Below are 26,501 nucleotides of genomic sequence, written 5' to 3'. Positions count from 1 at the left end.
ATAACTGAAGGGTGTCTCATTGCCCCAAATACATATTGTAATAAAAGGTATTCTCTTTGTGTCTCTTATTTTACATTTAATGCAAAATGAATAAAATTTAACGAAAAAGAAAACCGGATTGAAGAATGAAATAAAAAAACAAGTGGAGAACAAAAATAAGTGGTTAAGATCTAGAAATAGTATAAGTTTTTAGATGAAATAAAAGAAAGAGAATCAGAATAGTGCTAAAAAAGAAAAGAGTGTAAAATCAATAAAACAAACTTAAATGAAAAAAAGGTGCAAAATAAGAGAAATAAAGGGAGTATGTCTCAAAAATGGGATACATAGTCAAATGGGAATATATGTAATGCTCTTGCTCCATTCTTCCATTCAGCATCTAGATCTCGATCACATTTTAGTGCCTTCCTTTGAAAGTTGGTCATCCTTTTTTTCTTTTTTTCAACATCATATATTTATCGTATAACATCCCGCATCTTTAGAAGCTCACATAGTGACAAATATATATGTATTAGCATAACATCTTTTAGAAATGAAGGATAAATTTTTAAGTGTATAATAATTAATTTCTTAAGCCCCCTCTTGGATCTCCCTACCCATAAAAACCCATATACTAATTTAGTATGACTTCATCAAATTAGCTTCCTTTCTTCCTAATTAGTTTATTGGGTATTGTGAAAGTACATTTTTTAGCCCCCCAATGTATTGACCTTAAGCTTTTCCACTCAAATAAGCATATATTGTTTACGGTTTAGTAATGCTTATTAGAACTTTTATTTGGAGATAATGATTTAGCTATAAGCTAGCCATATAAGAAGAATCATTGTATAGGAGTATTACATACAACTTATCTTACCATATCATATAGAAGTATAAAAAAGTTGGAAGTGTAAAGCTTTTAGGCCACTTTCATTTAAGATTTTTGTTGGTAATTTAGATTTTGGAAATGGGAAAGATGAAGTTAAGTAGGATGTTGGATTCACTTTGTCTTGCCTTTGATTCAAACACATGTTTCTGCATCAACTCAGTTGAAGCTCATGATGAAGATGATCAACAGTTTGAGCAAGAAAGGAAACCTTTTTTCGGAAGTGATCAAAAACCGGTCTTCACCATCAAAGATACTATTTCTGGCTCTCAAAGCTTGGCTTTCCTCATGAAACCTAAGGTAAAATCTCTCTTGGTTCCATCTATTTGTGCATAGAGTGTATATATTTTTTAATTCGGGATTGAAGAATGATCGGCATGATTATCAATCATGGCTTTTATTTATCATTCCAACGAAAATGCTACATTATCATAAAATTTCTTACACAAAGTAAAGAGTTTTCAAAATCTTTTTTGAAAAGTGCTAAATTATATATCTTTGTAATTTATAAAATTTCAAACATTTTTTTAGGCAAGTAAAGAAATTTAAAACAACTTTTAAACTTGTGCCTATTTTTTTTAGAAATGATAATATACAATCGAAGTTTACTTTTTAAAATATAACAAACATAATTAAGATTACCTTCTCTAAAGATAGATAGGATCTGTGATTAGATCATGTCCTATAAATAGCACAATGCCTTTAGATTGATGTTTATTATTATTATTATTATTGATAATTACTTAAATTGGTTAATTGACATATTGATCATTAGCATTGCTTAATTCTCCTTTTGTTTGTATTTGTAAAGACAGTTGTCCTGAAGGTGTCTATGCATTGCAATGGTTGTGCAAAAAGAGTAGAAAAACACATCTCAAAGATAGATGGTATGTTTATGCACCATTTTTATATCTTTAGATTAAATAAATAAGCTTCCAAAATATATCATCGTCTACAATGCTAGAATTTGTATTCTCTTTTTGATCAAGGATTATAATACCTAAGCAATTGTTGAGTGTTGATAGCCTATAAATATGTCTAATTCAAATATTAAGATAGGGACCATACTAGATTTACAATAAGAATATGTTTTTTTTTAAGGCAATAGTTTATTAAGTGTAATTTAAATAAGAAGATGATATATTCTTTTGACCAAGTTGAATTCTTAACATGGCATGCTTACCATTCACCTTATCATGTTTGAAAGTTTGAGTTGGTTATAAATTGCTTTTGGTGTATTATCTTATTTAATTATGTTAGATATTAGGATGAGGTCATTAACCATCAGATACCTTTAATTAGACATTTTATATGCCCTTTAATGAGTATAATCGATGAAAACCATTGATTCTATGTCTTCTCTATGTTGTTAGTCGTTTAGGTATGCTCATTATATGTTACCCTAGTAAGATTTTATTTCAAGAAGCAAATAAAGATAAAAAGACAAGATTAATTTACTAACATGGAAATTCTTTGTCTCCTCCTAAAACCATACAAGGTGTGATGTCTTACAAAGTAGACTTGGAAAAAAAAATGGTGGTGGTGATTGGAGACATTCTTCCTTTTGAGGTCTTAGAGAGTGTCTCAAAGGTAAAAAATGCACAACTTTGGACTTTTGGCATCTAATAGTGAAGCAACCAATTAAAAGCAAGCTCTCGATCACAATTCACGAACAAAGAAGCCCAACTTCATGAAGATCTTGAGGAAATTGTATATTTATTATGGCGCAAATAGCACCAACTATTTGTACATCTTTTTGCCAAAATCTAAGGCATTCATTTTTAATTGAGTTGGATAATATAAACTGAATATATTTAGACCCATCCATTGACTCATTGCTATCTTTGCACGTCTAATTAATTGATCCATCTTAATTAATGGTAAGTATGCACTATAATTAATAACCTTTTCATAATGTTCTAGTTATACACCATACATGATCCATGAAATACTACATGCTTTAATTAATGCACCGGCAAGATTAACATTTGGTCATTTGATTAATTGATTGTCTGCTCTATTTCTACCTTTTAAGAAATAACACTGAGAGGTCGAAGTGGAATCGAAGCTGGAAGTGACGTTGGTGTAGCATTTAATGCCATTGTCAGATCACCACAAATCTCCGGTAATATATATATATATATATATATATATATATATATATATATATATATATATATATATATATATATATATATATATATATATATATATATATACATATATATATATATATATATATATATATATATATATATATATACAAAATAGAAAAATCTAAACTAATGTTATATATGTATATACATGTACAATCTACTACCTTACGTAAAAATTCGGTTGAAACGCATCGATCTACCTTGTTCTTCATTTCATCGATGACTTGATGCATGTTAAGGAGAAAATTCAACACTTTAGTTAAACAAAACACAAAACATAAGCAAATCACCAAAAATATGGCTCAAATTGCTGAATTAACTTATTCAAACTAATTACAAATGACACATGAAATCTGCTCAACAATATATGTATTAAAATTCTTTCTAAAATCACCACTTAACACACCACAATCATAGGCAAAATCATCCAAATTACCAAGTAATTCGTTGTACATACCAAGCTTAATATTACAACAAAAATAATATGCCTTAAACCTTAAAATTCATACTTATACAACCTACTACTATTTGCAATCAAATACAACACAATTTCAATGTCTTAAACTTTAAAATTCATACTTATACATGCACAATACTATAATTCTTCTATCATCATATATCCATCAACTAGTCAAATTACCAACATTCCAAGTGAGATTCACATAACTAGCATCAAAAAATGAGAAATTCGTTGTACAACCCATGATTTAATCCACATAACAAAAACAATTTATAAAAGCACAACCCATGATTTAATCCATAATAAAAACAAACTTAGAATTACAAACTAGATTCACATGACATAAACAAACTTTGAATTACAAACTTAGATTCACATAACCAAAACAATACATAAAAGCACAACCCATGATTTAATCCATAATAAAAACAAAACTTAGATTCACATAACACAAACAAACATAGATTGTTTACAAAACTTAGAATTACAAACTTAGATTCACATAACAAAAACAATCCATAAAAGCACAACCCATGATTTAATCCATAACAAAAACAAACTTAGATTCACATAACACAAACAAACTTAGATTGTTTACAAAACTTAGAATTACAAACTTAAATTCACATAACAAAAACAATCCAAAAAAGCACAACCCATGATTTAATCCAAAATAAATTCATACTTATACACAAAAACAAACTTACACACAACATATGTTCAAAGGTTGAAGCTTGAATAAACCTTAAAATACCATGAAGCTTGAAAAACTAAAAGGTTAAAGAAATTATACCTTAGATTGTTTAAAAAGCCTTCATATTGTATGCTTCTAAGAATAGCTTCAAATACCTTGCATCAAAAAACGAAGATAACAATAAATACCATTACCATCAAAAAACCTAAGTGAGATTCACATAACGACGAAGCATATAGTAACAGACTAAACTTCGTCGCGAGTCTGTCTCTAAAGCCGTTTGGTGATTAAATGGTGACGAAAATGCTCATTGTTATATCTCTGTTTTTTTATAGTGGTGGGATCCTAGGTTCATTTCTTAGGTAGTCCTTCCTTCCTCTCGGTGTACCAAGTAATAATAAAATAAATAAAATAAAATAAAATATGTTGCTCGAGCTTTCTATTTTAATATTTCCCCTAAAATTCAATTTAAAGAATTTGATAAAAATGCTAAAAATAATGAAAACAAAAGAGCCTAATATAGTTGCACACATCAACCTTGATAATTTGGGGAAAAATTTAAAAGGAGTAATATAATAAGAATTATTTTGAAATGTCCTTGTCTTTAAAAATAAACTAAAAATAATAGATTTGAAATAAAATTATTATATATAGAATAATTTTCTATATCACTCTATTACTTTTAACAGCTAATCTTTTGAGAGAGCGTCTCTTTGAGAAACGTATCACAAGCCCAACTTATTAAAGATTAATGCCTACTTACCATACCGTATTCTTAATGCGTACTTACATTATCTTTAATGCTTACTTACCATATTCTTAATACCTACTTTTAATATCTTAAGCGTCTATTTAGTTTATTCTTAATACCTACTAGCCAACCCAATGAGAGATGACTCTCACAAGAATTTGTGTACTTTTAATGCTTATAAGAAATTAAATTTGTTTTTGAATAATATAAAAAGTTAAACTTCATTCCTTTTCTGAATTGAAAACTTCGTTTTTTTCCTATGTAAATTGTACCGTTGGTAGTTGTGCTAAAGCTAAATTGAATTGTGCTAATGTATGGAGCATGTTTTCGTGAACTTATTATCCCTAATCCTAGTAAAACCATAATTAAGGCATTAAGAGGGTTGGAATGAATACATTAGGTTCATGTTAAAGCAAGTATATATAATTAGCTACTCCTATAAATTATATTATTATCCCTCGTTCTTATCATTAGCCTATAATCTAGATGCTTAATTGCTAATAGGTCAAGTGTTATTAACATTATAACATTTAATCATGCATCTTTATTATCACAAATACTTGGCCGTGACGGTCTTGTTATCAGACCGTCAATTTGAGCCAGTCTAATTTGCGCGTGCAACAATCTCACATGTGTTCCCTCGTTTATATTTTTTTGGGACATTTATCAATTTTGACCTTAAAGGTATCAATTTCAACTTAAAATAAAAAAATAAATAAAAATCCCTAAACCTATACTCCTCATTTTCCATCTCTTTCTTTCTTTCTTTCTTTCTTCTCAACGTCCCTTCCTCAACACCAAGAACATTCAACACCATCAACAGCCGCCGCCAGCCACCAGTAGCCGTCACCACCGGCACCCCCCTCTCACATGGCTTAAAGCTATTTGCTTTTTCCATCATCTTCTCAACCCTTTATAAGTAATCTCTTACTCAATTTGATTTTGTATGTTTTGATATTTAATTTCTTGTTATTTAGAGTTTATCCTTGTTAAATTAGAGTATGATAACTTGAATTTTTGTCATGGGTTTAAGTGATTGTGGTAATTTGAATATGGACAAGTTAGGGTTTATATTCGGATGAAAATAAAAGTAGTATGTACTACGTTTTTGGTTTTGATGGTGATTTATTAATTGAACAACCTTGTATAAGCCTTGTGTATGTGCCATTGTTGATGAAGAAAGACTTATGTTTACATGAAGTAGAAATGACTTCCCTTTTAATGAAAGATTGACTATGCTATTTGAAATCATAATGATTCCTTTATTGATAGAAAGTTCATAATATGACTTACTGGTGGGTCTTGCAAACCCCATGGTTCTCATTGATAGAAAGAGTATATTTGAGTTACCGGTGGGTCTTGCAAACCCCATGATTCTCATTGATAGAAAGATTATATTTGAGTTACCAGTGGGTCTTGCAAACCCCATGGTTCTTATTGATAGTAAGAGTATATTTGAGTTACCGGTGGGTCTTGCAAACCCCATGGCTCTTATTGATAGTAAGAGTATATTTGAGTTACGGTGGGTCTTGCAAACCCCATGTTCTCATTGATAGCAAGAGTATATTGGAGTTACCAATGGGCCTTGCAAACCCCATGATTCTCATTGGTAGCAAGAGTATATTTGAGTTACTGGTGGGTCTTGTAATCCCCAAGGTTCTCATTGATAGAAAGTTTATTCATTGATAGAAGGTTTATAGTTGAGATAGTCGTGGGTCTTGCAAAGCCCAAGGTCTTCATTGACAAAATAGTTTATGCTAGTGAGAAGAGCCTTTCGGGTCTTGTGAACCCCAAGGGTTTTCTTTCATAGAAATATTATGCCTAAGTTGAGTTAGGCGTCAGGTTTTCTGTTAACGCCCTTAGTTAAGTAGATATCATACGTGTCTTTTAGAGATGTTATGATTTTGAGCAGAAGAGTGTTAAGATATACATTCCACCCATGAACACATGGTTCGGGTTGGAAAAGAAGAATTGAGATTAAGAAATATAGATGGATGATAAATAGTTACTAGTTATGCTTTGTGTTTTACGAAATCATCTTTATACAGTTGTATAACATAACGTTAGCCCTGATGACCTTATTATATTTGGTGCTAGTTACTGAGGTGTATGTGTTTGCGTTATGTTTGATTTATTCACTTTCAATGTATTTTTGCTCTGATACATTTGGCTTATGGTCTTATGTTAAGCAACAGGATCATCTCAGATAGGTGTAACAGGTATTGGAGCTTCTTCTGCATTGCATTAGGGGAGAATGATGAGTGCGAAGCATAACACGAGTTATGCATTGGTCTTTTGACTCCATAGCTCTTTTATGTCTTTAGTAAACTTTAGGTTGTATATGTTTTTGGTATGAGGCATTGTGTCCTCCGTTGTATTTTCATGATTCCGCTGCTTAGTTACGGTTTTGTATGTTTTTAAAGTGTTTTATTCTTTCTAAAACTCTAGCGTTGACACTGAAACCACGATCCGTGCTAGTCGTGATGATTTGAGGAGCCGACGATGAATCATTCCGTCGTGATACGAGATTTAAAGGCGATGATGCCTTGGATGAGTTTAGTTATTTTATTGTGCTGTATATTCCGTCACGCCCTTGATTTTTAGCGAAAATGTTGCCCAAATTTCTACTCACTTTTTAAAGTTTATTATTATTTTATTTATTTTATTTTAATGCAAAACCTGAATTTCCTCCCGTCCTTTGCGGTTTTAGTTCCGTATAAGGGATCAGAAATTCAGCGGTGTTACACAGCAGTAGTGGGAAGAAAGACTTGACAACAGGTTTTGCTGCTCTGGGATAGGTGTAAATGTGCAATGCTTATACAATAAGTTGGTTGCATCAGTAATTAAGAAGATGCTAGTTTTGACTAACCTATGTCTGTAAACTCGTGAGTACAGTACACAGAGAAACAGCAGCAGTAGATCAGATTGATGTGTGTGCTAGTGTCTGGCAAAAAGTTAAGAGTAGATGTGAAGGGTGTGGAGGCTAGGTTTGAAAACTTGCTGAAGGATAATAACATGTGTCTGTGCATACTCATGAGTACAATACACAAACAAACAATTGGGCTATGCTGTTGAAACACACACCACAACGTATAATTCTTGGGATTCTACGGGTGTACTGGACGAAACCAGGGAAATATGGGTGTGTATATGTTTGTTTAAGATAGAACATGTAGGGCGTGTACAAAGGCAAAACATATTCATTTAAAATAGTACAAAAGAAGAGGATCATACATCAACATGTGTGACAGTGGAATAGGAATGAAAGAAGAATAAACATGGTTTGTTGGCATAAAGTTAGAGTAGCTTCTCATGATCGGTGTAACAGTTGCTATTGTAATATTTTAGTCTGTAATATAATGTAGTGATTGATGTATTAGGGTGTGAATTTGAACCTTGTAATCATAGTCCAATCTATGTTTCTTCCTTGAGTAGCATATCTCATTGGTGCTTCATTCGAATGGCTTTTTACCCTTTTGGAGTTATTTATATTGACTGTTTTGATTTCTCAATATTACAGTTAGGGATGGTCATGAGGCGGCTCTAGAGCAGGTCCGTTTGGTAATCGATAATAAATTGTGGGAATGGTATTATAATGTTAGTGTAATTTTGGTAAGAATATCTATTGATAAATTTAATGACCGTAATTATTCTCCTTCAACAAGTTTATTTTCTTCACAAAATACATTCTAATGCATTACTATTTAAACATGTGGTATTAGGTGGTAATGAAAAATTGTTGTTAAACTTAGCAAGTATCAATCAAGAACTCTCAATTTGATCTTGAAACATACACTCATTTATTAATTGGATTGGTTAAAATACAATGGGAGTTGGAGCTATCGATTTATACAAATGAATGTAGGATGTTAAAGCTATATAATAGCTAATCAACATTATGTTATATAAACAAAATTTAGTTACAAGCATCCTAACTAACTTTTTGTTTCCTGTTAATTCATACGGATTGGTTGGTTATGTACACGGATTGCTGAGGTAGAGAATAGATCTTTTCATGACTTCCAACACCCCCATCAAGCTTGGGGTTGCAACAACTCCAAGCTTGGACAAAAATATACATTGTTGTATGATTCAACAACAGAGATTGAAACTTGGGGAGATGGGTACACAGTGAAACCTAACTTTAAATTCTTGAAAGACAAGGTAGTATAATGACTACACTTCAACAAAGAGAAATCGCTTCAATTTCTCAATTAAATGGGTTATACCCTCAAAACTTGAAAAAAAAATCAACCAATAGCAATTGTATTTGCTTCTTAAAAAATGTGTGAATTTGTAGCCACACAAATATCAACAAAGTGTGAATTTGTAGTCACACAAACATCAACAAAGTGTGAATATGTAGTCACACGAACAATTCATCAAGCACCTTGTGTGCATGAATGAAAAATGGGTAAAAACCCTAAAAATCAAAATGATTCAATTTGGATTAAAAATTACAGCAATTAGTAGGGAAAATCTTCTACTTATTTGCAGTAACAAAGAACTAAAAAAGTTTCAATCAAACTCATAAGAAAAATTAGGTAAAACCCCCAATTCTTGTGAAGAAACCCTCAAAACGAAAATCATCAATTCACCCTTAAACTTACATCAATCAACCACAAAAAAATTCTCTACTTTCAAAATGTAAAGAAGAACAAAAACAATCTTGAATGGAATCAAAGAATTGAGATGAAAAAATTGAAAAATCTTGTAAAAACCCTCAAAAAGAAATTCAACAGTTTGAGTTGAAATTTATATCAATGAATAGGAAAGAAATGATGAAGATTAATGTGTATAGAAGAATGAAATCAGATTTGTGAAACAAAAAAACAACAAATCGATTTTTTTTATGAAATATGAACAGAGAAAAATAAATAAATAAATTTGAGCAGCGTATTGAGAGGATCTTAATCCCGCTCGGATACCATGTTAAACTTAGCAAGTATCAATCAAGAACTCTCAATTTGATCTTGAAACATACACTCATTTATTAATTGGATTGGTTAAAATACAATGGGAGTTGGAGCTATCTATTTATACAAAATGAATGTACAAAGTTAAAGCTATATAATAGCTAATCAACATTTTGTTATATAAACAGAATTTGGTTACAAGCATAACTAATTTTGTGTTTCTTGTTTATTCACATGGATTGCTTGGTGAGGCACACAGATTGTTGAGGTGGAGAATTGATCTTCTCATGACTTCTAACACCCCCATGATTAGCTATGAAAAAATTCAAAATTATTTTCTTTTCACAAATTTATTTTAATGAAAATTAATAATTTACATGAATAATTAATATGCTATTCGATAAATATCCATTGCAATTAAAAGATATTACATATTTTAGATGATTGTATATGGTAAAATATTAGTAAATAAGGTAAAGTTTTAAAATCTTTTGTAACTAATCAATTAAATAAATCTAATCAGAAAGATATTACATGATATGATAAAAAATATTTTCCTAATAAGAAAATGAAAAGAGCGAGAAAATTTTTATGTAAAGTCGACATGTGTCCTAATCGTTTCTTCATTAGTTTATTGTATAGAAGATTTCCACAAGGAATGTTCACGAGAATTAAGAGATATAATTATATTATTTATTGAACAACAAATGTAATGGAGTAAAAGTGGAAATCATAAACATTAAAAAATATTAAAAGAAAGTTACTGGAAAAAATATGGAGACTACAACTAATAATAAAATATTTTTATAAAATTAATGAGAAACATGTAAAGATCATAAAAAATGAAAAATTTTAAATTAAGTTAGTGGAAGATATGTGTGGACCATAAGCATTATTAAAATATTAAAATACGGATAAATAAAGTTATTTTTGTCAAAAATTTGTGATATAAATAGAATGATTATTTATGAGAACAACAATTGAGACATCTCAAAATGACAAATGAAAACTTCTTTAACAAACGAAAGGAGTATATTATATCAAAGAAGTTTGTAAAAAAATATTTAATTAATTTTAGGGTCCAGGTCTTGGTCCATGGAGTCGGTCTAGGGTTTGGGTTTAAAGGTGTGAGTCCAAGTCTGGGTCTGAGGGTCTGAATTTGAACCTAACCCCTTATTCAATTTTGCGATTTAGACCCGATTCGAATTCGATGGGTCACAAAAAATGAGACCCAAACCCTTAAAAAAGTGACGGGTCTGGGGCAAGTCCAATAGAGAGCCATGACCATTCCTAGTTACAATGTGTTTGTATAAATAATATTCCAAATTTAAAAAAAAAAGTTTGTGTTTAGATGTTGAGTTGAAGATCATGAAAATAGTTCAAGGCCAAATAACTCGTGACTCGTAGTCGAGATTACCAATCCTTGTCACAGAAATGAAGGTGACCATTTATTAGATTCGTTATAAATCTGCATGTTTACCTTATATCATCATCATCATCATCAACATACCCAGTGTATCCCGCTCATAGAAAACTATGATCAGGGTCTGGGGAAGGAAGAAAGACGGCAGTTCATACCCATAGAGAAAAGTGTGGTTAAAGAGTCCCTCGGCTTGAGAAAGGTTTTCCAAGGGAGAGAAACCTGCTACTTACAAATAGAATAAATAAAATACGTACAAATAACTAAAAATAAAGATAAAGGTAAAGAAGGAGGTAAAGAGCGATATTTAATTTATTTAGTTTACAACTATTGTTAGTTGAATTTTGTGCAATTTTCATCAAATCCAAATGTATCCCTTAAGTCATTTAGCTGATTCAAAGCTAACTATCCTTGTGGATATGATCCCTTACTTTCCACTAATACTTGTTAATCGAGGTAGGATTAAAGTTTATGATCGTGTTTTCATAAAAACCATCGATCAAATAGTTTTTCGATTTTAACTTTTTGCATATGGGCGAGTGGATGCGGTATGCCCTCCCCATAGGCCATACCTAAGGATGAGAAAGAGTCGGGTCAGGGTCGGGTCCAGCAAGACCCAGATCCAGACCATAATTATTATTATTGGACCCAAAACCGAACCCGGATATGTAGGTTCTGAAAATTTTGGACCGGGACCTAGACCTTTAAGGTCTGGCGGGTCTAGGGTCTAGATCTGGTTTCAGATCAATTTTATTTTATATTTTCCCGAAAATGTTTTTAAAATATATTATGAAGTACAATTTTCGACCATTCGCATAAATTATTTAAACACTTTCGACTAACGAGGATCTTCTAATACTTTATACTAATTGAGCGAAATATATGAAGTTTTCCAACATTCAAGTTCTTATAATGTAATATTTATCAAGTCTTTAATTTTAAAGTATAGATACAACGACCACATTTTAAATTAAATGAACCGACATAGTTCAAAATCACGTAATGTTCAAAAATATAATAAAATTTCAAATCAAACAATTAAATACACATGATAGCTAATATATAAATTTTTTTTAAAAAGATGTAAATGGGTCCATGGGTCGGATCTAGAACTCAAGCGTGTAAACCCGGACCCGGACCTTAAGGTCATGAACCTAGATCCGACCCGGATCCATAGGGTTCAAAAATACATGGACCCAGACACTTAAAATTAGGATTGGGTCTGATCTAGACCCTTAGGATCCAAGACCCATGCCTATTCCTACCCATACCCATAGCAACCTAAAATTTACATACCCACCACCAACCCACCACCTATGGCGGGTAAAATTTCATACTCATGCCTGCCCATATGGGTATGCATTCAAACCAAGGTTGTTAGATACAGGATTCTACGTAGGATCGTTGAAAGGGTAAGATCGAAATCGGTAAAATTGGATCGTAGGATCGTGTGATCTGAAAAGTATGCATTAATATGCTTTAGCAAACTAATTATCAGTTACATTTGTTCATTTATTATATTTTAAAGGGTAAATAAAAACTTATTTGACTTCAACTATTAATTTTTTTAAAAAAATACTTTTAATACATTTTTATTTGCACATCAATCAAAAACTTAAATTTTAGTCTAACTGATACAATTATATAGATATATGCATATTTATACATAAGTAAAATCTGGATTATATGAATTTTTTTATATGATTGAAACTACTCTTGTAGGATGGAATCGTTGGATTGTAGTATCATGTTATGATCTTAGCTCCAAAATTTTGGAGCTAGGTAAGATCGAATGATTCTAACAACATTAAAATCCTACATACGATCCAGATTGATCGCTTATTTTTTGATTGTAGGATTGTATAATCGTAGATTAGGATGCGTATTCTAATAACCATGATTTAATCCCATACCTAGCCATTATGACCAACTGCGTATACCCATCTTATACCTGCCTCACATTCACTCTAAGTCTGCATTATATACTTTATAAATCCATACAAAATCAATTACATCAAATTATAACAATGTAATTAATAAAATTAATATTCTTATTTTTTGTCAATAACTTTTAATAAAAAATATATAAATTTGTACATTGTAGATATAGGACGGACGATTTTGGGGTGGAGCGGGTACATATTGGATGGGGCGGGTGGGTCGGTATAGAGCGAGTAAAACTTTATATCCACCACTTACCCACTATCCAAGGCGGGTGGGACTTATCATGCCCACACCCATCAACTACCCATCAAAGTCATACTCATACCTGCTCCAACTAGGGCGGATCCGATGCGAAACCCATATAATTTTGCCCGCCTGTCATTCCTAGTATTGCTGCTTCTTTGTTACTAAATCAACAATGAAATGACTCAAATAAAATTTGCATCGATTTGACCATATTTTTACTTGAATTAATTTTTAATTCAATTTAAACATTAACCTAAGTATTTAAGTGTACAGTCGAATAAAAAAATTAGTTTAGAACCAAACATAAAATCATATAAACTTCACTCCGTTCGTGTGAAGCAAAAATTTGAGCAAACCCAACAGTTAACATATACATTTTCGAACAAAAATACACACAACAAGCAGTGATTTTGAGATGGACTTAGCGTATAAGACGTTTGATATGGATTCCTCCCAAGTTGTTAATCAAAAGTCGATGTAATATAGTGGTGAGTATACCCGTCTGTCACGTGGGTGACCTGGGTTCAACCCCGGGATCGAGATTGATGAATTTTTGTTGACTTTGTTTTTACCCGACGGCTAGGTTTAAGACTAAAGTGTTTTCCCATTTCAGCTGTGGCCAATGGCTTTAAATGGTCGAGAACGAGAACCTAATATTTAACTTCAAAATTTTTCCTGATTGACTTCTTTTTCTTTAACAATGAAGAAATTTGGCACAATTGGAATTCCAATGCACATATCCTCTTTTAATTACTCTAATTATTTTCGTAGCAGTTGCTTGTCCTCAATTTCTCCCTTTTCTATAATCCCCAAAACCCTAAAATTTTGTACAGCGTATCCCAGTTTTATGCCCATGAAAAGGACTATAAATGTAAAAAAAATTTGCTTTTTTCTCTGTTGTTGTTAATTCAAATACGATGCCGTCTTCAATTGATGCTCCTCTGCAAATTAAGCCAAAGCCGAATCCTTGGCTTCTTGTTGGGCTCGGAAATCCTAGGAAAAAGTACAACGCCACTCGCCATAATCTAACCTATTTCTTTCCCTACTTGAAAATTTTGATATTATTTATGTGTATTTGTATATTTTGTTGAATTTTCGGGCTATTATAGTGATGTTATATTGATACTTTGTGGGTTCGATGGTTTTGCATTAATTTTTTTTTGAATAAATGGTTTTGCATTATTTGATACTGTGTGAGTTCAGTTATTTTGCACAATGTGAATACATGTATTTCTTCTCTTTGATTTACATATGATGATTATTAGGTTGTATTTTTTATAGAATCATAAATTAATTATCGCCTCAAAGTTTTGATTATTTATTAATTAGAGCTGCAAAGTTTAATATTATCAAGTTATAGTGAATATAAATTGAAAAATGCAATAATTGTAATTATATTATCGAATTCCGGTTACTGGTGTTTGAAATGACCCAAAAAACCGATTTTTTAACCTTTGACAAGCCACTGTCGAAGCTTCAAAGTGGATAAGAGATAGATGGGAAAGAATGAGAAAATGAGTTAGATTTACTAGGTTGGTTAAAGGTCAAAGGTGGTTTGGTCAAGGGTTTATTTAGAGTTAAGTAGGTCATTTTAGTTTTCGATGATCGGAATCCGGTGAAATGGCTACAATGGTTGCACTTTTCGATTTATAGTGGTTATAACTCGTAAATATTGATTTTTGTGGCTTAATTTTTATAACTCGTAAATAGCCGAGGCACTAGCTTAATTTTTATTATCTGTAATTGTGCATAATTAAAGATTATAAAAAGATTATATTAACAAAATTTACTTTAAAATAATTCAAAAAAGAACCCATTTGATTATGTTTTAACTCATAGATCCAAAATAAAGAAAAACAAACTAAGTGATTGGTTAATAGTGTCAATAAACAAATAGGACATTTGGTTAAAGTAGGAGGAGTTGTTTGTTAGTGTAAATTTGCTAATACTGCAATTTAAGAGTGAAGCAAGCCTATTGTATAGGCCTAACCTAACCTACTAAATTTGCTAATCATGCAATTTAAGAGTGAGTTTGGGTTGAAACTTTTAACCCAATTAAATAAATATATCGATCCAATATGTTTAGTTTATTATATAAGTTAGGTTAAGTTTAAAATTTTAAACTTAAAAGAACCTGTATAACCCATTTATTTAATCAAGTTAGTTTTGTGTTTGGTCAATAAGTATCACTTGAACTTAATTCATTTATTATTTTTTTGTCATATTTTTTGTAGTAAATAGAAAATAAAGAACCCGTGAATTAAAAGTTTGAAAATGGGATTTAAAAGATAAGATGTAGTTATTGTTTAACACTATTAAATGATAAAATAAATAAAAAAAATCTAAATTCGATTGGTGAATAGTGCCAAAAAATAAATAGGATATTTGATTAGAATAGGAGGGAGTTGTTTGTTAATGTACATTTGCTAATCCTGCAATTTAAAAACTCTTGTTAAATTAGTGCCAAAAAGTTAAAAACCAGGCTTAAAAGATGAGATCTAGTTCTTGTTAAAAACTCTTAATTGATAAAAGCAAACTCTAAACGGGTTAAATGGATTGAAATCAGGTCAGGGTTGTGATAGTTTTTGACTTATATATATGTGACCCGAACACAGGCCTATTCCTGCAGTCTTGTGATCTTGTCTTTGTTATTCCAAAGCAAAGATCGATGCATAGGACATCTGCTAGTTTAGTGCTATTGCACGAGGAAGCTTTTATTGTTGTATAAATGTGGCGACTCCCATGTTCACATATTTATAATGTTTCATCATTTTGCTTTATCATAGTATCTGATCCTTCATCATTCTTAGAGGAAACTTGTTTTTTTTTGTAGGCTCAATTTTTTTTGTTTTTCAGGTCGGATTTGAGATGGTGGACACCATAGCAGAAGCGGAGGGGATTTCTATGAATAGTTTTTCTTTTAAAGCTTTGTTTGCGAAAGGTTGGCCCCCTTGCGCCTTTCTTTTGTTTATTATATAATCTTGATTAACATAGGGAAAATTATAGAGCAACAACTATGGAATCTAGTATACTCCTCCCCTAGTTAATGTATTAGAATGTGCTGTAATATCCTGAACTTTGTTTTTATCTAGTGCATGTTAATCGTTAACTAATTCATTTTATTTGTGTTGCCCTCAGGTCATATTGGTAATGTTCCTGTTATCCTTTTCAAGCCGCAAACATTTATGAATGTCAGTGGTAAGTCTGTAAGTAGATTTCCTTGGAAGTTCCATTATTGTTGGAAGCTAAAATGTTTTTGTTCCCTCTATTTTTGGTTATGGTGATGTCAATTTATATGATTCTTTTATAGGTTGGTCCTATGGTTTCGTATTATAAGATCCCACTGAATCAAGTGCTAGTGGTAATGTGATAACGTACATGTCTTGCCGAGTTACCTATTGAAATAATAATTTAAATATATGCTCCATTTTCTTACAGATTTATGATGATTTGGATTTGCCTTTTGCAAAATTGCGTTTGTTACCCAAAGGTGGTCATGGCGGACACAATGGGTATTTTCCCTTTTAATTACTTTCGCTGCTATGTTTAGTTGCTAACAATGGTGTTTGTGGTGGTATTTATTTTGGTCATGCTTTTAGTTCTTAGTTAGGATTATGTTTTGAGTTACATTCTGAACTGGTTAAAGAGAATCTATTTACTAGGTCTCACTCAGAAGGGAATAGTTGCTGACAATTTCGTTTTTAAGATCGGTTAAAAATCAACCCTGAGAGCGTGCAAGTCAAGTTTGCAGTGTCAAAACGACTTATATGTTGTTCCTTTATGCTAATACATATATTGAATTTTCATTTTATTCAAAATATCAATTTGTTTGTAAACCATTAAGATTGCTTATTACCTTCGTTTTTGATGTGCTTGCAGGATGAGGAGTATTATTGATCATTTCAAAGGAAGTCGTGACTTTCCACGTTTACGAATAGGTAATTAAGTATTAACATACTTCTATGATTGAAAGATTAATGTTTATTTTCATTCATCAGTGTCATCAATCTTTGTGGATTTTTATTGCAGGAATTTGTCGGCCTCTTGGAAAGATACTAGTGGAAAAAACCTCATTTGCTGCTTCTCATTTGCTGTGGTTTTTGTTTATTCGCAGCAATAAATAGGAAAAAGGAATTGAAAAAAAAAGAACACTTAATTGCTGCGGTTTTTGATTGTGACCGCAGCAAATAATCCATTCAATATTAATTGCTGCGGTTTATCTATGGACCGCAACAAATAACCCTTAAAAAAACGCTTAATTGCTGCGGTTATGTATGGGACCCGCAGCAAATAACATTACAGCTAAATAGATATATACGAGAAGCATTTATTGCTGCGGTTTTCTCCATTGACCGCAGCAAATAGCCCTTGTTTATTTATTTATTTTTTTCAAAACCCGCCTTTTTATTATAACGTTTCATTCCTCTTGTCTTCTTCATCGAAAACTGCATACACGAAAAAGCATACTGTACCATTGTCTTCTTCAACTTTGTAGGAATGCTAATGGATGATCGAATGCAACAAGAAGATATTCATAGTACAAACTTCATTACGTGTTTACCTGATCCATGCAATTATTGATTTTCAATCAAAATTTTGAGGTTGATTCCTGACCCTCCTTTTTTTCATGATGCTTCATTGAAATTTTATGCAACCAACTTTAGTGGAGCTTGATCATACCAAGTTCCAATCTCATCTTTTCATATTGTTCCCTTGGAAGTGGTTTGGTCAGAATATCTGCAACTTGTTCATTAGTATTAACATGCTTTAATATAATATTTTTGTGTTCTACGTTATCCTTAAGAAAATGATGTCTAATATGTATATGTTTAGCACGAGAATGATGCACTGGATCTTTGGATATACATATGGCACTGGTATTATCACAATAAATAGGAATGCATTCAACTTTAATACCAAAATCTCTTAGTTGCTGTTTTATCCAAAGCATTTGGGAACAGCAAGCTGCTGCTGCTACGTATTCAGCTTCGGCAGTGGATAATGCAACAGTATTTTGCTTCTTGGAACTCCATGAAACTAAACATGAGCCAAGAAATCGTACCATACCTGATGTACTTTTTCTATTTACAAGATCACCTGCATAATCTGCATCACTAAAACCTTTTAAATCATAAACATCACTTTTAGGATAAAATAAGGACAAGTCGTCTGTTCCCTTCAAATATCTTAAAATTCGTTTGACTGCCATGAGATGTGATTCTTTAGGATTTGATTGAAATCTAGCACATAAACCAACACTAAAGGAAATATCAGGTCTACTTGCAGTTAGATATAATAAAGAACCTATCATGCCTCGATACATTGTTTGATTTAAGTTAGTTCCTTTTAGGTCTTCATCTAATCTAACATTTGTAGCCATGGGTGTATGGTTGGTTTTAGCATTTGTTAGACCATATTTCTTTAGAAGTTCTTTTATGTATTTTTGTTGATGAATGAAGATACCATTTTCGGTTTGTTTAATTTGTAACCCAAGGAAGAAATTTAATTCTCCCATCATGCTCATTTCAAATTCTGTGCCCATTAGGTTAGCAAATTCTTTACATAATAAATCATTAGTGGCACCAAAAATAATATCATCAACATAAATTTGAACAACCAAAATATTAGAACCTTTATTCTTAAAGAACAAGGTTTTGTCGATTTTTCCTCTTACAAAGTTATTTTGAATCAAAAACTTTGAAAGTCTTTCATACCATTGCCTAGGAGCTTGCTTCAAGCCATATAGGGCTTTATCAAGCTTGTAGACATGATCAGGACAAGAGGTATTTTCAAAACCTGGGGGTTGTTCAACAAAAACTTCTTCATCAAGAAAGCCATTTAAAAAAGCACATTTCACATCCATTTGATATAATTTAAAATTCATGAATGCAGCAAAAGAAATTAAAATTCTAATAGCCTCTAACCTTGCTACCGGAGCAAATGTCTCAGTATAATCAATACCTTCTTGTTGATTGTACCCTTTGACCACGAGTCTTGCTTTGTTTCTTACAATTATTCCATGCTCATCTAGCTTATTCCGAAATACCCATTTCAAACCAATTACTTTCTTGCCTTTTGGTTTGGGTTCTAAGTGCCACACTTTATTTCTTTGAAATTCATTTAATTCATCTTGCATGGCTACTATCCATTCGGAATCCTTTAGAGCTTCTTCGTGATTTTTGGGTTCAAGTGATGATAGGAACGCAAAGTGTGCACAAAAGTTTCTCAGTTGGGATCTGGTTTGTGTTCCTTTATTCATATCACTTATAATCAGATCAAGAGGATGATAACTTTGGTATTTCCAAGGTTTAGGCACAAATTCTCTGGAGGGAACAGTAGCATGTTCTGTTTCAGCATCTTGATTTGCATTTTGTTCAGCTACTGGATCATCTTGGTCATCTGTGGGAACAGCTGGATTGGGAACAGTCTGCTGGTCCTGTTGTTCTGGTAGTTCCTGGATTTGGTCAGTTTCTTCTGCCTCTTCTTGTGTAGACTGTTCACTTGCTGTTCCATGATCTTGCACTTTAATTCCTTCATCATCATCTTCCAAGTTTGCAAGACCTATTTTAATATTACTTGTTTCCTGTTCACTTGTTGAAAAGTTAGTTTCATCAAAAATTATGTGAATAGATTCCTCTACGCCCATTGTTCTCTTATTATAAACTCTGTAAGCTTTACTATGTGATGAATAACCGAGGAATACTGCTTCATCACTTCTTTCATCAAACTTACCTATATTTCGTTTTCCATTCACATGAACAAAACATTTGCATCCAAATACACGAAAATAGGAAATATTTGGTTTAACACCTTTGAGTAATTCATAGGGTGTTTTAGAAGTGATTGGCCTTATTAGTACACGATTCAATATGTAACATGCAGTATTGACGGCTTCTGCCCAAAAATTCCTAGGTAGACCACTAGCAATCAACATGGTCCTAGCCATTTCTTCTAAGGTCCTATTTTTCCTTTCTACCACTCCATTTTGTTGTGGTGTTCTAGGTGCGGAAAAATTGTGATTTATGCAATGTTCATTGCAATAATTCATGAAGTTTGAATTTTCAAATTCTTTCCCATGATCAGACCTTATGTGAACGATTTGATTATTGGTAGATTTTTGTATTTTATTAGCAAAAGAAACAAACTCATCAAAAGCTTCATCTTTGCTTACCAAAAATAAGGTCCAAGTAAATCTACTAAAATCATCAACTATGACAAACACATATCTTTTGCCACTACGACTTTGTGTTCTCATAGGTCCACATAAATCCATATGAATTAATTCTAATGGTCTAGTGGTAGTCACAACGTTCTTTGATTTAAAGGATGACCGCACTTGTTTTCCTTTAGCACAAGGATCACAAACTTCATTTTTAAGGAATTTTATTGCAGGTAATCCACTTACTAGGTCTTTTGATCTTAAAGAGTTAATCAATGAATAGCTAGCATGACCTAGTCGCTTGTGCCAAAGAAGTGGGTCTTCTTCTATAACGCTTAAACACGTTAGACTGTTTTTGGGAACAGTGTCCAGGTCCACCACATAGGTGTTCCCTTTTCTGATTCCCTCCAGCACAGGATCTCCTGTACTGTTCCTAGAAATTATGCATCGTTCAGAAGTAAACTTAACAGAGTTACCTTTGTCGCAAAATTGAGAAATACTTAACAAATTGTGTTTTAAATTCTCGACTAAAAATACGTTATCGATGGCATGGGAACTAGACCTTCCAACCTTTCCTTTGGTGATTATTTCACCCTTCATATTATCACCGAAGGTTACAGTTCCCCCATCATACGCTTCAAGTGAGAGAAATCTAGATTTATCACCCGTCATGTGCTTGGAACACCCACTGTCGAGATACCATGAGTTGTTCCCCCTCACTTGAACCTGCAATGCAAACTAATGGTTAGGTACAAGAACCCATTCATCCTTGGGTTCCTTGTCGACAATACTTGAATCACATTTCTTAATCCATATTCGTTCGACATAATTTTTATTTGCTTTGATATGCTGTTCCTTCTTTATACATTGATGTTTCAGGTGTCCACTTTTACCACAGAAGGAACATATTTTGCTACTAGGGAGATCTACATAGACCTTTTTCTTTTTATCATTCTTCATATAGCCTAGTCCTTCTTTACTTTTGATTTTAGCATTTAGAATCCATTTGGGAATTTCATTGAATTTCCCTTTTCCTCTTAAGTTTATTTTATTTTTCAAATTTTCATTTTCAATTTCGTAGGATTCTAATTTTGATTTCAACTTTTGAAATTCAGTGTTAACCATGTGAGTAGATATATTGTTTGCATCTTTACTTAATCCTAACAATCTGTTTTGATTCATTTCGATACTAAGGAAAATAAATTCTTGTTTCAATTTCTCAATTGTCTCTTTCAAAACAACATTCTGATCTAGCAAATTAAAAAATCTGCTTTGTACATCTATTCTAAATGAATTTAGATAGGATACATGATCCTTGTTTGAGTTGAGGTCTTTCTCAATTTGGAGACACTTAGCTGTTTTTTCATTCAATTTTTCTTTTGTCTCTAACAAGAATTTGATTAATTTATTCTTACTTAAGTTAGACAGTTGTTTAGAAGATGGACTAGAAGACATTACCTCTTTTTCCTTAGATTCTTCATGAGATGCCATGAGACACAGATTTGCGGTTTCTTCCTCCACTGGAGCTTCTGTCTCAGCCTCGCTCTCCGTATCACCCCAAGCTGCGATCATTGCCTTTCTAAAATCAGTTTTGAAGTTTCCCTTCTTATATTGTCTTCCAACTTCTCTTGCTTTTCCCTTGCCCTTCTCATTTTTCCATTGAGGGCAATCCTTGATGAAGTGTTCAGTGCTCCCGCATTTGTGGCATTCAAAATTTGTCTTCAAGTTTGTAGTTCCCTTTTCTTTATTATTTCTTTGATTTCCATATTTTCTGTTCCTGAAGAATGTTTTGAATTTACGTGCCAACAAAGCTGCTTCCTCTTCACCATCTTCTGATTCTTCACTATCATCTGCTGCCAGAGCCAATCCTTTGTTTCGGGAACTGTCAGCGGTTCCCAAATGCAATTCATGGGTCATTAGAGAACCAGCCAGCTCTTCCAAATTAAACTTGGTGAAATCTTTGGACTCCTGGATGGCAGTGACCTTTGCTCTCCAGCGTTCGTCTTGAGGAAGACTCCTAAGTACTTTCCTAACTTGTTCATCAACGGGAATGATTCTACCAAGAGAGACTAACTCATTCGTAATGTTTGTGAACCTAGTGAACATCTCTTGAATGTTTTCCCTCGGTTCCATGACGAATCTTTCATATTTGGACATTAGCAAGTCAATCTTGGATCTCTTTACTTCACTAGTACCTTCATGGGTAACTTCTAGCAGGTCCCAAATCTGCTTAGCGGTTTTGCAACCCATAATACGATTGTGCTCATTTGGACCAAGCCCACAGTGAAGTAACTTGATAGCAAGAGCGTTCATCTCCATCTTTTGAAAATCTTCCTTTTCATATTCAGTGATTGGTTTTGGAACAGCTTCATTGTTGGAGTTGATGGTCGTCACCTCAAAGTCTCCAATTTCAATGACTCTCCAAACTTGATAGTTTTCGGCTTTTATGAAGATTTCCATTCTATTTTTCCAGTAAGTATAGAATTTCCCATCGAACATGGGTGGCCTTTGTGTGGAGTACCCCTCTTCCATGCGCTCGTTCATCTTCAACATCTTTCCAGGGAACAGGATACTGCTCTCAGGGTTTCCTGATTAAATGAGGAACAGGGCTCTGATACCAATTGTAGGAATGCTAATGGAGATCGAATGCAACAAGAAGATATTCATAGTACAAACTTCATTACGTGTTTACCTGATCCATGCAATAATTGATTTTCAATCAAAATTTTGAGGTTGATTACTGACCCTCCTTTTTTTCATGATGCTTCATTGAAATTTTATACAACCAACTTTAGTGGAGCTTGATCATACCAAGTTCCAATCTCATCTTTTCATATTGTTTGCATGTTATTAGTTTGATCAGACCACAGCAATATGTTCGTTATTTTCTTTATATTTTTTATAATTCATCCTTTTTCTATTTTATTTTCATATTTTATTTTAATATTCATATTTCATAATTTATTCATATTTCAAATTATTTTAAAAAAAATGTACGGCCAACTTAAAATAAAAATAATGGGAAACGGTTTTCAATCCCATCTCTTCAAAATCTTTCCATATCAAACGCTATGATTAGAGCATTAAAGGGATTGGACTTAAGGAAACCGTCATTTCATCACATTATTAAACCCTTCTCTTACTTCACACTTCACACGCCTTCTCAATTCCTCTTCAAGAAACCGTCCTCCTCCCTATCTCTCAATCTATTCAACACTTCAAAATGAAAACCCCAAGTTCCTCAAGGAAAACCCCTAAATCCCGTAAACAATCACAGCCAAAACCTCTGAGAGTGGTTCATCCTCCACCATTACTGGATGCTGCACCACTCACCACCAAAGAAACCACAAATACATCACCCAAACAATCTACTGAACCTACTGGTACAAAACGCAAGATTTCATCACCAAAAGGTGGATCATCTTCCAAAGTAGTCAAACGTTCGAAGCTTGCTGATCCTAATAGTGCTGAAGAAGTTGCAAAAGAAATGTCTGTAGGATTTGGGTTAGACAAGTACTGGTATGATTCTACTTATTTTCCTAAATTGCATGACATTTTACAAAATCAAGAATGGGAGATTTTGATGACAAATTTTAGTTGCAATTCCATTTTTCCAAATCTAATGCGAGAATTCATTTCGAATTTCTCAAATGATTGTGGGACGTGTTCTAGTAGTGTCAAGAACATCAAAATAGAATTTAACAGTGCATTGTTGGGGGAATGGTTTAGTGTTCCTAATGTTGGTTTTGATACATATTGCGTTGGTACAAAAATTGTTTTCTCTGGAATTAATGAAAAGACAATTTTTAAGTTTTTAGGGGTTGAACAAAAAAGAGGTAAAATCAGTCACAATGTCTTATCTCCATTGCATAAATTACTCTATAATGTAGCACGAAGATTCATCTTGCCCTGAAACTCTAAGAGGAGTGAGGTGAGTCTACGTGATGCAACCTTAATTTATTGCATGGATAACCACATAAAGATAAATTTTCCGTCATTGATGATATCGCATTTGTCTGATTGTATTGAGAAGAAAAATTTTGTTGGTTATGGGGGGCTGTTGACTTGGATTTTCAGAAAGTTTGGTGTACCATTGGATGGGTTGGAGTTCCCAATGGGTCCCAATATGAAAATTGGTGCACGGTGTCTGAAAAATTTGCATCTCCAATTAAACGATGAAGGGGTGTTAATAAATGAATCAGAAGAAGTAATTGATGTAGGTTCTGATGAGGAGGAAATGGAGGAAGAAGAAGAAGAAATTGAAAAAGAAGTAAAAATAAAGAAAGAAAAAGAAGAGGAAAAAGAAAAAGAAAAAGAAAAAGAAGAAGTAGTAGAAAAGGAAGAACAAGGGCCTGTTCCCACTGAAGAAGAGGAACAGGAGGAGGGGACAAGAACTGAGGGGGAACAAGGAGAGGAAGTAGCTTTAGGAGAAGAAGTGCCTCATGATCTCTGTCATGATTCCAGTGATGAAGAGGTTGTGATTGCATTAAGGAGGAAGGGTAAAGCTATTCAAAGGAAGAGTAGGAGGCTTGCTTCAAAACGAAAGGCTGCAACGGTTGATGATATCACTTCTGAAACCATTCCTGAGCCTACTTTAAACGAAGCTCTCTCACCCAAGCCAACCACTCCACCACCAAATCAAACTTCATCACCACCTCCATCACCTATTCACTTTACACCACCACCATTTCCATCATCTCCTGGTATTGGTTGTGCTGATCCTATTCCTACAGCATCTTCACATTCTGTTCTCTCCAAGCTTAATGATCTACAGTCTCAATTCAGTACTTTTCAAGATGAAGTTCGTGTCTCACTCGCTTCAATTGTTGATCAACTGACCATGATGGTTTATCGTCTTGGTGCAAAGTTGGATACAGTAGAAGTGCAGACCGAATATGTAGACGAAGAAGAGACTGCCCCTTGAACCCTCTCCCTATGTTTTTAAGATTTGATTGGCTGTTACATTTCACAAACAATTTCACCTTTTACTTTGTACCATCTGGGGTACATTGTTGTTGTTACGTTGAACAATTGCTACTTTTATTTCTTTGTTTTTATTTTCATGGTCTGTGACAATTGACTATATGCAGGTTTGATTTTTATTCATGGCACTTACTCTTATTATTGTTTCTTGCTTTCATCACTGACAAATCTATATGGTTTGTGCTGAGGTTTGATAACCCCAATTCTTTTTGTTTGATGACAAAAAGGGGAAGATTATGCAAAAACTTAAGAAGAGCAGTGAATACACAGTTACATACACAGTTGCTAAGTTTTTGAGGATATTTATTGTTCTTGTACATTTGTTCTCAAAATGTTTCTGATTGAAATTATTTAACAATGTGTGTTAGTTTAATTTTGTTAGTTAATGTGTGTTAGTTTAATTATGTTAGTTATTATGTCAGTTTATTTTAGTTTAACTTAGTTTATTTTATTTAAGTTTTAGGTTAATTAATTTTGAAAGTTTTGAAAAAAAAAAAATTTGATATTATGGAGTAAATTGTTTTATTGAATGCTTGGTAAATTATATTGTAACGAGTTGATTTGCTAAGTTATTTAGAGTTGCTTTAATCTCTAGTATGCTCTAAGAAATTTGTTTTACTCTATTTTACTTAAGTTTGTTTATAAAGTTTGCCATCATCAAAAAGGGGGAATTTGTTGGCCTCTTAAGGTTTTGATGATGACTTCACTTTTAAATAAACAAACATACTTTTAGAGATTGTTTTGTAGGTATATATCCGGTTTAATTTAAATCGTTGATGAAGCCTATGACTTGATTCGTGGAAGTTGTACATGTCTCAAATATCCAAGAAGTTGGGCAATTGCTTTAGAAGTCAGTTTACTGTTCCTAGAGTTGAAGTCCTGACCAAAGTTGTAGATGGAGACAGTGCGC

The 26,501-nt window shown here is 32.7% G+C and overlaps 2 protein-coding genes across 2 annotated transcripts; both read left to right on the top strand.

The window, feature by feature from the left end:
* Positions 1-871: 871 nt before the first annotated feature.
* LOC130814585 (protein SODIUM POTASSIUM ROOT DEFECTIVE 2-like) lies at positions 872-2,678 on the top strand. The gene is made up of 3 exons (XM_057680704.1): positions 872-1,162; positions 1,674-1,749; positions 2,361-2,678. The coding sequence occupies exons 1-3, from the start codon at positions 944-946 to the stop codon at positions 2,486-2,488; spliced, it is 423 nt and encodes a 140-aa protein (XP_057536687.1). The 5' UTR covers positions 872-943; the 3' UTR covers positions 2,489-2,678.
* An 11,688-nt stretch (positions 2,679-14,366) lies between these two features.
* LOC130815580 (uncharacterized) lies at positions 14,367-25,932 on the top strand. Its single transcript, XM_057682067.1, has 8 exons — positions 14,367-14,474; positions 16,306-16,390; positions 16,588-16,655; positions 16,760-16,810; positions 16,888-16,961; positions 17,329-17,387; positions 23,788-24,083; positions 25,819-25,932. The coding sequence occupies exons 1-8, from the start codon at positions 14,367-14,369 to the stop codon at positions 25,930-25,932; spliced, it is 855 nt and encodes a 284-aa protein (XP_057538050.1).
* The last annotated feature ends 569 nt before the right edge of the window (positions 25,933-26,501 follow it).

Source organism: Amaranthus tricolor, chromosome 6, assembly GCF_026212465.1.
Source record: "Amaranthus tricolor cultivar Red isolate AtriRed21 chromosome 6, ASM2621246v1, whole genome shotgun sequence".
NCBI lineage: Eukaryota > Viridiplantae > Streptophyta > Magnoliopsida > Caryophyllales > Amaranthaceae > Amaranthus > Amaranthus tricolor.
Note: the sequence above shows the minus strand (reverse complement) of the source record. Positions and strands in the feature narration are given on the sequence as shown.

Excerpts from the sequence above, each read along its gene's own strand:
- LOC130815580 (XM_057682067.1), top strand. The coding sequence starts at position 14,367 with ATGCCGTCTTCAATTGATGCTCCTCTGCAAATTAAGCCAAAGCCGAAT. Across the intron at positions 16,811-16,887 it reads CACTGAATCAAGTGCTAGTG|ATTTATGATGATTTGGATTT; the intron begins GTAATGTGATAA and ends ATTTTCTTACAG. Across the intron at positions 24,084-25,818 it reads ATCCTAATAGTGCTGAAGAA|GGGAAGATTATGCAAAAACT; the intron begins GTTGCAAAAGAA and ends GATGACAAAAAG.
- LOC130814585 (XM_057680704.1), top strand. The coding sequence starts at position 944 with ATGGGAAAGATGAAGTTAAGTAGGATGTTGGATTCACTTTGTCTTGCC. Across the intron at positions 1,163-1,673 it reads CTTTCCTCATGAAACCTAAG|ACAGTTGTCCTGAAGGTGTC; the intron begins GTAAAATCTCTC and ends GTATTTGTAAAG. Across the intron at positions 1,750-2,360 it reads ACACATCTCAAAGATAGATG|GTGTGATGTCTTACAAAGTA; the intron begins GTATGTTTATGC and ends AAACCATACAAG.